The sequence below is a fragment of the Phascolarctos cinereus genome, unplaced genomic scaffold (genome assembly GCF_003287225.1).
Source record: "Phascolarctos cinereus isolate Bilbo 61053 unplaced genomic scaffold, phaCin_HiC Scaffold_726;HRSCAF=1367, whole genome shotgun sequence".
In the NCBI taxonomy this organism is placed as follows: Eukaryota; Metazoa; Chordata; class Mammalia; order Diprotodontia; family Phascolarctidae; genus Phascolarctos; species Phascolarctos cinereus.
Genome location: NW_027556098.1, coordinates 215,902,708 through 215,915,555, shown reverse-complemented (window position 1 = coordinate 215,915,555; position 12,848 = coordinate 215,902,708). Strand labels below are relative to the sequence as shown.

Sequence of the window (12,848 nt, the reverse complement as noted above, 5' to 3'; positions counted from 1 at the left end):
TGGTGATCCTTGGCAGGGCATAAATGGGGTTACTTCTTACTGCATCTCAGATCCATTGGCTTATTTTTGATGACCTTATGGAGAATGAACTAGGAAATGCATATCGAGCTAGATTTCAGCACCCTAGCTTTTGATTTGCTTTGAAATCACTGGAAAAATGATGAAGTCTAAAGAGCACTCTTGCCTATACAATTCTCCACCTGTCACCACACCCATAAAAATCTATATTAAAATGTATCTTAACCCAATTTTCTACTATGGGATGTTTTAATTCAACTTTAGTCATACAGGGGTTTTAAAAACTTTTTTTTGTATTACAGCAACATCCAGACTAAATCAACTGATACAGCAACAAAGTCTTTGTCACATTTGACATTCATAGTTATCTGGCCTTTGAATTCCATGTTGGTCATTGCATTCATTCTAAATTCAGTAACTGTGCTGTTTTCCTGGTTCTGCTCACTCCACTCTGTATCAATTCATATTTGTTTTCTTGTGTTTCTTTGAATTCTTCATATTCATCATTTCTTATAGCTCTATAATATTTCCTTGTATTCATTATCATCACTCAGAAAATAGTAATTGTTATTTCCCATCACTCGGAAAATATGATGCCTTACAGTATCTAGTTCTTTGAAATTCACAAGAGACCATCCTTTCTCTTTTCCTTCTCCCTTACTATTACTATGTTTGCTCTATTTATTATTTTCCATTTATTCTATAAATAGCTTGTTTGTTCAACCATTCGCAAGCTGATGGGAAGCCACTTGTTCTCAATTCTTTTCTTACCACAAAAGCACTCGCAGATTGTTGAGCTGTTTCACTAAGCACTGAACAAATATAATCTTATCACCTTCCAATTTTTATAGGTGATTTAGTGGATAGGTCACTGGACCTGGATTCAAGAAGACTTGACTTCAAATCTAGCCCCTACATATGTAACCCAGGGCAAGTCAGTTTCCTTATCTATAAAACGGGGATAATAATAGCATCCTACCACTCAGGGTTATCATGGACATAGAATGAGATAATATTTGTAAAGTACTTTGCAAACCTTAAAATGTTATATGACTGCTAGCTATAGTTATTATTATTATTAAATTTATATTCTTTTCATTTGAGGTTGCATTTCTTTTTATACCTCTGAATCTGGTTTATCTTCTTTCTCAAATCATCCTTTAATATTCCTTGTTCATTTCTCTAGAATTTCCCTTCTGCTCCTTTCTCTTCCCCTCTGAATAATTCTAGGTGCCCTCTTCTGAGAAGTGAAGGGAAATATTGAGGTTTTTAGAACCATTTTGATCCCTTAAGTCAAATAAATGATCATCATTATTTTTATTATTACCCTATGCTAAAGGAGTGACAAAGGATCCCAAGGAATTAAGGTTGAGCAAATGCAGATCTAGTTGCTTTTCTCAATTACCTGTTGTGCTATTTCAAGTTTTTATTGATAAAGAATTAATCTCTATATCCTGAAGCAATCAGTGACATCACATGGGAGGTGACTTCCCATGCTGTAGACTGAGTATGGAGTCAGGAAGACCTGGGTTCAATTCCCACTTCTCAGACACTTACTAGCTGTGTAACCCTGGGCAAGTCATCTCATCTTTGAGTGCTTCAGTTTCCTTCTCTGAAAAATGAAGGGACAGGAAGTGAAGGCCTCTCAGGTCACTTCCAACATGAAATCTATGGTTCTATGGTCCTGGGTATTTTCTTTTCTAAGACAAAGGAAGAGAAGAGGCTGTTTTTTTTTTTCTTTTTCATTTGATTTATTTCATTTCCTTCCACCAACAAGCATATTTACTTCAACAGTTCCTTTAGGAATTGTAATGGTATAAATCTCTCTCTCTGTTGATTTCAATTTAATGAGAAGACATTCCCAACAACTTTACTGGCCTGTAAATCTATTTCCATAAACAGTATATTTCAGTCCACTCAGATTTTTTTAATGTATTCTTTTCCTTCATCTTCCCTTGCAGGCCTGGCCAGAGGACTGTAGATGATCTGGAGATTATCTATGAAGAACTGCTTCACATTAAGGCCTTATCACATCTTTCCACAACAGTAAGTTGTCTTTTCAATTCAGTAACACTTTTGAGTCAACAGAAATGATCAGGAGATGATGTATGAGACCTTTGCTGCCTAGGACTTTCTTATCATAATATTAATATTTCATTGCTACTACTATTCCTACTCCATTTACAAAAGCTGTGTATGCCAATACAAAGAATCAATCAATAAATGAACAGGCATGCATTTATTAAGTGCTTACTGTGTGCCAGGCACTGGGCTAGGTGCTGGATACGAAAACAATGACATAACCGTTACTCTCAAGGGATTCATCTTACATTCTGATGGGCAAGACCACAAAGACATATATAAGTATATACAGAATAATTACAAATAAATATAGAGTAATTCAATATAAATTCAGCACTATAAATCATGCCTTGAAGGAGCGGAAATAATGTGATAAAGTCCAAAGTACTAAAAAACTTGATTTTTTAAAAAGTGTAAACTCCATGAGGGCAGAGACTGTCTTTCAACTTGCATTTGTATTCCCAGAACTCAGCACAGTCCTTGGCATACAGTAAGCATTTAATAAATGCTAGTTAACTGGTTTTTAAATTAGCTCTTTTAGGAACTTTAAGAAAGGAAAGGAAAATTTGCCCTGAAAAAGCAGGCAGCAGAGTACCGGATGAGAGAGGTCTGTGAATCAAGAAAGCATAAGATTAGCCTCACAGAGAAAAGCAAATATAATTTAAATAAGCCTGCCGTTTCTTAATTTTCTCCTCTGTTTCTTTTAGGTGAAACGAGAGTTAGCAGGGGTTCTCATCTTTGAGTCCCATGCCAAAGGAGGGACTGTATGTAAGTGAGGCACCCTTGTTGAAGGTGCTGACTAGTTTGAGATTCTTAAAAGCACACGCCCTGGGAAGCTATTTGTGGAGTCTAGTGGCCATTTGGGAGAGAAGGGAGGGGTGGAACATGAAGATTTTTTATTTCTGGCGCTCAGCTTGAGTAATTTCTACTAGTCATTAAGATTCTAAAGCATTTGGCCTACAAGTACTCTCACTGCCTATCCAGATCGGCTACAGAAATTATGAACAATGCCTGAAGATGGGGGAACTGGGCAAGTTACCTCTGTGATTCTTTTATTGTCATTGCTGTGACTCTTTATGACCTCATTTGGGGTTTTCTTAATAAAGATACTGGAGTGGTTTATCATTTCCTTTACCAGCTCATTTTACAGATGAGGAAACTGAGGCAAATAGGGTTCAGTGACTTGCCCAGGGTCACACAGCTAGTAAGTTCTGAGGTAGGATTTCAATTCAGGTCTTCTTGACTTCAGGCCTGATGCTCTATCCACTGCACCACTTAGATGCCCCATGATTCTTTTGGGGAGGTCCCTAACCTAGCTCTCCTTGCCTACCTCTGCCAATGATTAGCTATTTATTAACCTTAGGCTCTGGTCATTCCAACTCTCTGAGGCTCTTATTCTTCATCTATAAAATCCTGTAATTGGAATAGATGGTCTCTAGCGCTGAGAGGTTAAGGGACTTGCCTAGGGTCACACAGCTAATATGTGTCACAGGTGGGACTTGTACCCAGGTTGTCTTGGCTTTGAATCTGGAATTTTATCCACAATGGAAGGGTTTATTAACCTTTTTTTCACTTTCTTTTTATGTGAAGGACCCCTGGCCAGTCTGAGGAAGGCTAAGGACCACTTCTCCCTTCTAGTTCTAATACTTTTGTGACTCTATAGTTCTCCAGTTGAAACGATATACAAAACCCTCCCCTCCTCCAGATACCTCAACTCTTTAAGCTCTCTGTGTCACAGCTGCCTTGTCTGAAAAGTGGGGATAATAGTTATATCACTGACCTCACAGGGTGGGTTGTGAGGAATGCATGTTATAAGCCTCAAAGTGTTAGACAGAGTGTCCCAAAAGGTCACTTAGGGCAGTTAAGCCTCAAACTATCCTAAGACTTTTAGGACAACCTGTATAAAGGTGAGCTTTTGAGTCATAAGAACTGAAGCTCATCAAGCCCTTAGAGATCAGCTAATCCAAACCTCTTATTTTCCAGATGAGGAAACTGAGGTCTAGAGATGTTAAGTGATCTTCCCAATTTCACACAGCTGTGGACAGGATTTGAACCCAAATCCGAAGAACTGAGTTCAGATCCGCTCTGGGACATTTACTGGCTCTATGACTTTGAACAAGTCAGTCTCTGTGTGCCTCAGTTTCCTCATCTGTAAAATGGGGATGATAATGATAGCAATTACATCCCAGGGTTGTTGTGAGGTTTGAATGAGATAATAATTGTAAAATGCCTGGCACATAGCAAGAGCTACAAATGTTAGCCATGATATGATTTTACATTTCCTTCACAAACTATGAACTTATAAACTTTTAAAAAATTCTTTGGAGGTATACTGATTTTTTCCTGCTTTATGGAAACTAGCATCTATTTCAAAAATGAAGGATTACTGGTAAACTGACATTTAATAAAAAATAAATTAATGAATGGATGGAGAATAGATAAATAGATAAAAAGATAAATAAAGGGCAGAACAAATGCAAAAATGTTTTTGTTCCCTTTATATGTAGATAAAGGACCCATGACTTCATGAGTGTGGGTACTCCTTTCTACTAATGCCATTTGCAGTCCTTCTATACCATGATACCCTGTGGCATGAAAGCATTTATGCCCTTACAACCTTAACATGACCTGGTGGCCAATCTCCTAATGATGAGGCTCTCCACACAGGTAGGCTGGCCCTCAGGCAATGGTCATACTCAGCCTCCATGGTCTATACTTGAAACATTTCCAGCTTGGACAGAACTTATTAGACTTATATTCTGAGTCTAGAATAAGGATTGGCAAATCATGGTCCCCAGGTCAAATCTGGCCTGTTGCCAGTTTTTGTAAGGTCCTCAAACTAAGAAAGATCTTTACATTTCTAAATAAAGTTTTGTTGCATTTTAAAACATACAAATCATTCTTAACTCACTGGCTGTACAAAAAGAGACAGAGGTCAAATGTGGCCCTTGTGCCATAGTTTGCCAACCCTTATGCTAAATAAATGGTTATTAAGGGGAAAAATACATAGAATAATATTTGAGAGTTTATGATCCCCTCCATGCCAGAATGAAGTACCTGGGTAGGAGGTTAGTGGAAATCCAGGCATTATAGAAACATTTTATTTTAATTTACTTCAATAGGTTAAAGTTTTATAACAATGTTTTTCCTTCTGGAATAAAGGTATAATGTCAGAGTGGTGATTTTTAAAAAATTATAATTGGATAAGCTGCAATTTATATTGATGTACTTCTATTATTATTAACAGTATTTTCTTTGTTTTCTGCTTTTTCTTGCAGTGTTTAACCAGGGTGAAGAAGGTACCTCCTGGTATATTATCCTAAAAGGATCAGTGAATGTAGTCATTTATGGCAAGGTATTTTCCCCCCTTTTTGAAACCTTAATATGCTCCATTTGCTGCTGTAATTGTAAGAATTAACACTAAAGTACTAGCATTGAGCTTGCAACAACACTGTTATCTGATTTAATAAAGAGAATATAGCTTCTCTTATAGAAATGATCCCACTTTATCATCGTACTGTATGGTATTATCTTTTCTGGTGCTCTCCTCCCTGTTGATTATAGTGTATGAATTTCTTAAGGTAGGTCTTAGACCATGTGAATATAATTCAATGTTGTTTCATCTGTTAGAGAAAGCTAATCTAAATCAGTGTTGAAAGGAAAATGAAACTGAATTCTTATGACACACCCTCCCTCAGGCACCCTGAGATAGGTAGAACCCAGTAAAATGTATCTATGTTCTTGTGGTTTGAGCACCGGATGGACTAGGGAGTCTCTGGGGCATGGAGTGTGGGGCAGCTTTCCTGCTCTAACAGTCCCTTTAGAATCTCCCATTGTGTTTAGGGAGTGGTGTGCACCCTACACGAGGGAGACGACTTTGGGAAGTTAGCCCTGGTCAACGATGCACCGCGAGCGGCCTCCATCGTTTTACGAGAAGATAATTGCCATTTCTTAAGAGTGGACAAAGAAGATTTCAACCGGATCCTAAGGGTGAGCGAAGAGCAGGCCCCTGACAGTAGGGAATCCTATCTTTGTACGGTCACTAGGAACTCCTTTCTCCACAAAATACATGTATATTTTGAACCTGGGTGATCATACTTTGAGAAATTAATACTCTGGGAACAAGTCTCTGTTATGACAAATTCAATCCCATTTTGAAAAGGAGAGAGAACAATTAAGAAAGATAAAGTAGAATGGTACAGTGGAAAGATCACTGAACCACCAGACCTTAAGTGGTCAGGATTAAAATCATATCTCTGACACTTAAAATACTACTCAGGGGTGGAGAACCAGCAGCCTTGAGGCCACATGTGACCCTCTAGGTCCTCAAGTGTGACCCTTTGATTGAACCCAAACTTCACAGAATAAAAAATTTGGATTCAGTCAAAGGGCTGCACTTGAGAACATAGAGGGCCACGTGTGGCCTTGAGGCGGCCAGTTCCCCACCCCTGACTATGTAGTAGTATGGGCAAGTAGCTTAACCTGTCTGGGCCACAGTCATCTCACCTGTAAAATAAGGTACCCAACAATGCAGGATATTTGCTTCATGTGAATACAAATAAAATTCCTTTGTAAAATATTAAATTAATATCTTTAGTTGTATTTGGAATATATATATATATGTATGTATGTATGTATGTATGTATGTATATAAGAGAACTCTAAAGTCCCTTCCAATTCTAGATTTCTAATCCTATTAGACAGTAACAAAAAAGAGGGAAGAAATGAAATCTTCACATTATGAGAAGCAACCGCATATAGTCAGGAATGTACTAGAACTAATTTGAACTGTCATGAGAGAGAGCTGATTTTTAAATTTTCAGTGTGAGCATTTAGATTTCTGAAATCATCAAATCAGAGCTTGATTTATTATTTAGCTGCCTGCCTAGAAGACTTAAGAAAGTGATGGAGGAAATGTTAATAATGCAGATGAAACTTAAAAGTGTGTCATGCATACTTTCCCGCATCTTGGAGTGCCACTTGTTAAATATTAACCAGTACACCCATCCCTGCATTTAGCTCATCATCATCATCATCATCATAGCTAGCACTAACATAGTACTTTAAGGTAACAAAGCACTTTACAAATGTTATCCCAATTTAGCCTCACAACAACCCTGTAAGGTATTACTACCCCCATTTTACAGATGAGGAAACTGAGACTAAGAGGTTAAATGACTTGCCCAGGGTCTAAGCCCAGTACTTGAAACCTGTAGTTTATGTCCTTTTCCCCACTTGGTAGGGACCCTTCCTTATCCATTTCCTTTCTGTATCTCAATGCCTCCTGTTTCCTAACTCTTTCCCTCTCATGCAAAGTAGGAAGGACCTGATATGAGGTCATTCAGCCTTCATCCTTACCATTCTCTCCACTCACTACCTGACTCCCTCCATGCAGGATCCAGGACCTTTCCTGATCTCCCTAGCTTCCTTTGTCAAACCCAGAATTAATCTGCTCTTCATCATTCAGGTCTTCAAGTTCTTAACTTGAGATCTACTCACTTGGCTATTAAGCTTGATAACTATTTCAATACAAATGTATTCCCTTTGTAATCCTTTGTATTTTATGTTATGCATTTAAAAACATTATTCTGAAAAGTGGTTGGTCAGCAGTCAGTCAACAAATTTACTAAGTTATTACTGTGTTCCAGATCCTCTGTTATACACTGGTTAATCATCTTCCCCAGAATACTAAAGGAGGCCATTTGTGTTTTCTTAACACAGAAAAGATTAAGAGCAACTGATTTAATGATAGGGACCAGGACAGCACTGAGACACTGAAGGACTTTCCTAGGGTCACAGAGCTAGTGACAAAGACAGGACTGGCTTTATGGATGGTACTTTATCCACTATGCTGGAACTCAGACTTTTTTTTTTGTCATGGAGCCCTCTGGCAATCTGAGGAAGCCAATAGACCCCCTTCTCAGGATAATATTTAAATGCATAAAATATAAAGGCTTGTAAAGGAAATAAATAAGTGAAATACAGTGATAAAAATATTTTAAAAGCCAATTCATGAATCCCAATTGAAGAACCCTTACACTGTAGCTAGCTACCTTTTTTTCACCATTTATACCAAGTTAATCAAGCATGAGTCTCCACTGAAGTCCTACTCCACTAAAGTGCCTCATCATTTCATGGAGGTGATTTCATGGAGGAAACACAAGCCCTGGAAGGCTGGGCACAGTGATGGACAGTGCCTGCTGCCCAATAAATGCCCATAAATGCTCTCTTCATCAGCAAGTTGTCCACTAACTAATGCATTTGTGGGCCAATAGCTGCCCATAGGAAGCAGTTGAGAATCAGTTTTTAGCTATTCCCTAAAAATCAGTTTAACTATTGGTACTCTCACTGTAGGCATGGATAGAGTGCTGAGCCTGGAGTTGGAAAGACTCTTCCTGAGTTCAAATCTGGCCCCAGATGCTTACCAGCTGTGTGACTATGGGCAAGTCACTTAACACTATTTGCCTCAGTTTCCTCATCTGTAAAATGAGCTGGAGAAGGAAATGGCAAACTGCTCCAGTATCTCTGCCGAGAAAACCCCAACTGGGGTCTTCATGATGTGATTAAAAATGACTCAGCAACAACAACAACACTCTCAATTTGAGATTATTGCACATCAGCCAGGGAGTCAATATATTGTTTGGTATTAGAAGCCCTAGGTTCCAATCCTGACTCTGCCATTTACTACCTGTGTGACCTCTGGCAAATCATTGAACTTCTCAAGGCCTCAGTTTCCTTATCTGTAAAATGAGAGGTTGGACTAGATGGGCTCTGAGGCACCTTTTAGCTCTATAGTGAGGATCCTCACAAGCCCCAAGTGAGCATCCAAAGGGTTTTAATTATTTTTTTGTCACTTTGTAAATAAATGGCAGCATTGGTATGTGATGTGATTTGTATTTCTAGGATGTTGAGGCGAACACAGTAAGACTTAAAGAACATGACCAAGATGTCTTGGTGTTGGAGAAGGTCCCAGCAGGAAACAGAGCTTCTAATCAAGGAAACTCACAGCCTCAGCCAAAGTATGTTTTCATCTAACCCTGCAATTGCCAGGCAATGATTAACCTTTGCACATGGTATCATCATCTCTAAAATAGCATATTCTCCTCTGTGGAAGAGCGCCGGGCATGTCACTTTTCTTTTTAAATTTTTTTAATGCTACAGACTAAATTACACATCTTGTAAAGTGTAATGTATCCATTTCTGATCATGTATGAGATCTAGTGCTATCTGAAATCATTCTCTAAAGAATATTGCCTTAGACTAAAATCTCTCACTCTTTGCAGTACTTTAGAGGGATAACTTTATAGAAGAAAGCATGTGAGAAGGGAGAGAAGAAAGGATATCAATCATCATAGATGACCAGTAGGTCCCTGTGCAATAGGAAGAAATGAGGTTTGGCCCAGAAACTTGGGAATGCAAAGAAGCGTTATTGTTTTTGTCAACAGAATGGATGGCTAGAATTAGAATTCATTGTTTAGAATTCAGTCTGCTGAGCATGGGACAGTCGGTGTCAGTGATTTATGTCAACACCCACCTGCCTGTTAAATTCAAAACTGCATTTGATTCTTATTCCTCTGACCCTCTATCTGACTCACAGTCTCTTAAAAGTAATCTGTTTCAGTTCTGCTTTTATCTGCATCTTCCTACACAAGATGTCTATCAAATGTATTTGCTTTGTGGGGTTATAAGAAATGTTTGGCTTCCTTAGTAGACTCTAGAAACATGTTTATATAGAATCTTAAAACATTCCTTCAGAAATTGAAAAGGCATATTCTAATATGGAGATTAGTATTAAATTTCTGAATGAAAGCAAATTCATGCAATAACTAGGAGCAATATCACCAAATCCTGATGTGGTCAAAGGGAATGAATTGCAAGTATTTGGGATCATAGAGTCACAGAATGCTAATAGTTAGAAGGAACTTTCAAGGTCATCTACTGTTACCTCCTCATTTGTAAGATGAGGAAATGGAGGCTTAACGAAATGAAACAGTTTGCTTAAGGTCCCTCAGTAGAAGCAGGACTAAAACTGGGAAATCCAGATTCTGCCCAAAAAACCCCCCAAAACCCCAAAACACAAAAACCTATCTTCAAGTCTTCTCTGACATATATAAGCCATTATAATATATCATAATAGCACTACTAGGATGTAAAAATGCCAGCATAAATTTATTTTTAAGTGTTAAGAGTAATATAGGAGTCATTTCTATGGATATCTGTACAGTTAAAGTATCACTCTGTTAAAACAAAGATAAAAGTACACATCAAACTCAGAATAAAAATGAGAAACTATGGTATGTACATGAAGCAACTCCAACCTGACTTATTTAAATTATCTGTTGATTCCCTCAAAATGGGGAATGGATAAACGAAAAGATGTTGGCACCACTATTCTGTTTCCTAAGCAACGTTATCAGTTGTCGCAGTGAGGAAGCTAAAGGAGCCCAACTTGATTTTCTTGTTAAGCCAAAAACACCAAGTTAGACTAGATATGCATTTGTACAATTTTATGGAAAAGGATGGTGAAACATTATCAACAGTATTGTTTCATAAAATAGCAAGGGGAAATTGAGTTAAAATCAAATTTGTTAAGATCTTGATGAGAGTAAATTTAGCAGACGTACCTCCTCGACAATGAGAGATAAGACTGGAAGAAGAACAACAAACAAATGAAATATAGAAAAGATCTTTAAAGATTTTTATAACAAACCCTTTTCTCCATCAATTACAGTGGAGCCACCACATTTGGACTCTAACATCACAGTCCCTGATGTGCTTCATGAAATGGCAATAAAGAAAGAAAGATGAGAAGAATGGCTGGACTAGACCAAGTTTACAGACAGGAGGTCTGTGCTGAAGATGACATAATTTTGAGGTTGTTAGGTAATGATTCTAAAAGTATTTAAAAGAGGGGAGAATAGCAAAGGTTAAAATCTGACTTTTTTTTTTACCATCACCTAAAAAAGTGATCAAGAGAAGATAATAACTACTCAACCATTTCCCTCTTTTGTCATCGCTACAAAGTTTTTAGGAGAATACATGTACACCAAGGAAATCCTTGATGAAGTATGAGATGGGACTAGGAAGGCTTTCATAAATGATATTCTATAGCAGACAACATTTTTATAGTCACGTATTTGACTGAGTTGTAAACAACACAGAATCTACTGTTTATATTCCTTATTAACTATAAAAACGCATTTGACCTGATATGGAAAAACTCCACCTTAAAGGCTCCACTCAAAAAAAATGTCTTTCAGGCATATGTCAAAATCATACAAGATTCCTTGAAGTGTCTAACATTAGAAATAACTTTGATAACTCACTGATTATTAATATCAAGCAAGGCATAAAACAAGGAGATAGTACTCACTATGGGTGTCTACCACTGACATGGACAGAGGATGTCTACCACAGAGTCCAAATGGAAGAGGGATTTCCTAAATGACAAGGTGCTCTTGGTGTTACCATTTGTGGATCACATTGAATTAAGTATACCTTGCAGAGCCTCCTCAAGAAGATTCATAGTGATTCTTTAAAGAGTTCAGTGGAACCGGACACATAGGGAAAATCAAGTGAATAAAGATCGACTATTGTCCAGAATGACATTCGTTTGGGATAGAGCTGTCCCATAAGAATGTCAGTGATAGATAGATGCATCCCATATATGGACTTAGGAAGACAGCAGGCTGAATTGCCTTTGGGAAATTGCACAATAATACAAAGATAGAGGATAGGCAGCTAGGTAGTGCAGTGGATAGATCATCAGGCCTGGAGTCAGGAAGACTCATTTTCCTAAGTTCAGATCTGGCCTCAGATACTTACTAGTTATGTGACTCTGGCCAAGTCACTTAACCTTGTTGGCCTCAGTGTAGAAAGCAGGGCTTTAAGCCAGGAAGAATCACCTCTGACACAAATCGACTGAATTGCTGGGCAAATTATTTAACCTCTCAGGACTCTATCATACTCTCTATAAATCACAAAGAAGGTGCCAACCCATATTTTTAGAGGACATTTTCTCCACCAAGAATTTCTTATATGAGTGAAATCACAGATCCAGGCCCTATCTTTACCCTTTTAATAATCTCAATTTTCTCCAAGAAACAAAGGCCCATCTTGTACATAATAGTATCCCTCCAATGATTCTGTATAACTACAAATCATGTGATGCCTTTGCCTCCAAAGAATTAAAGCTGAGAGTCACCGAAAGGGCAATGGAGAGGTATATGAAGGGCATGAGCAGACTGTAATACAACACAAACGAAGAACTGTTCAAGAGAAGTGGGTTGAAGGACGCTCATCAGAAAGATGCCTGACTGAGAAGGAAGAGCCAGTCATGTGGCAAGAGCACCAGATAACTGATGAATGGGCCAACTGCTCCACTGGTACCCATGCAGCATCAAGAGATATTGAGGAAAGAGCCAACCCCAAACTTTGGGCAAACCCCTTTTGGAGGATTTATATAGATCTAAGGGTCAGGTAGGCTGAGAAGACAGCGTGGGTGTCTGTCTGCATTGTCAGAGGGAATCCACAGATCTTCTGAGGTAGCGTATCCGTCAAAATATCAGAACATTTTATGACCTGTACTTTATTTGTCTTCAAGAAGTCCTTACTCAAATATAGTTTTTGAATGAGCCTTGACCTCCTAGAAGATTAAAAGCAAAGAGACATTTTCTAGTTTCAATGTTGGGGCACCTGCCAGTGATTTTCTTCAGTCCTAAAAATGAAATTGAACCAGCTACCCAAGA

General features: G+C 38.1%; 1 protein-coding gene across 10 annotated transcripts in view; it reads left to right on the top strand.

The window, feature by feature from the left end:
- RAPGEF4 (Rap guanine nucleotide exchange factor 4) overlaps positions 1-12,848 on the top strand; it is a 351,123-nt gene that overhangs the window by 258,853 nt on the left and 79,422 nt on the right. For all 10 annotated transcript variants that reach the window (XM_020990978.2, XM_020990976.2, XM_020990975.2 and 7 more), the window contains 5 exons: positions 1,980-2,064; positions 2,808-2,868; positions 5,379-5,455; positions 5,944-6,090; positions 9,004-9,119. In XM_020990978.2, coding sequence (XP_020846637.1) covers positions 1,980-2,064; positions 2,808-2,868; positions 5,379-5,455; positions 5,944-6,090; positions 9,004-9,119 — 486 coding nt within the window. The remainder of the gene's footprint in view (positions 1-1,979; positions 2,065-2,807; positions 2,869-5,378; positions 5,456-5,943; positions 6,091-9,003; positions 9,120-12,848) is intronic.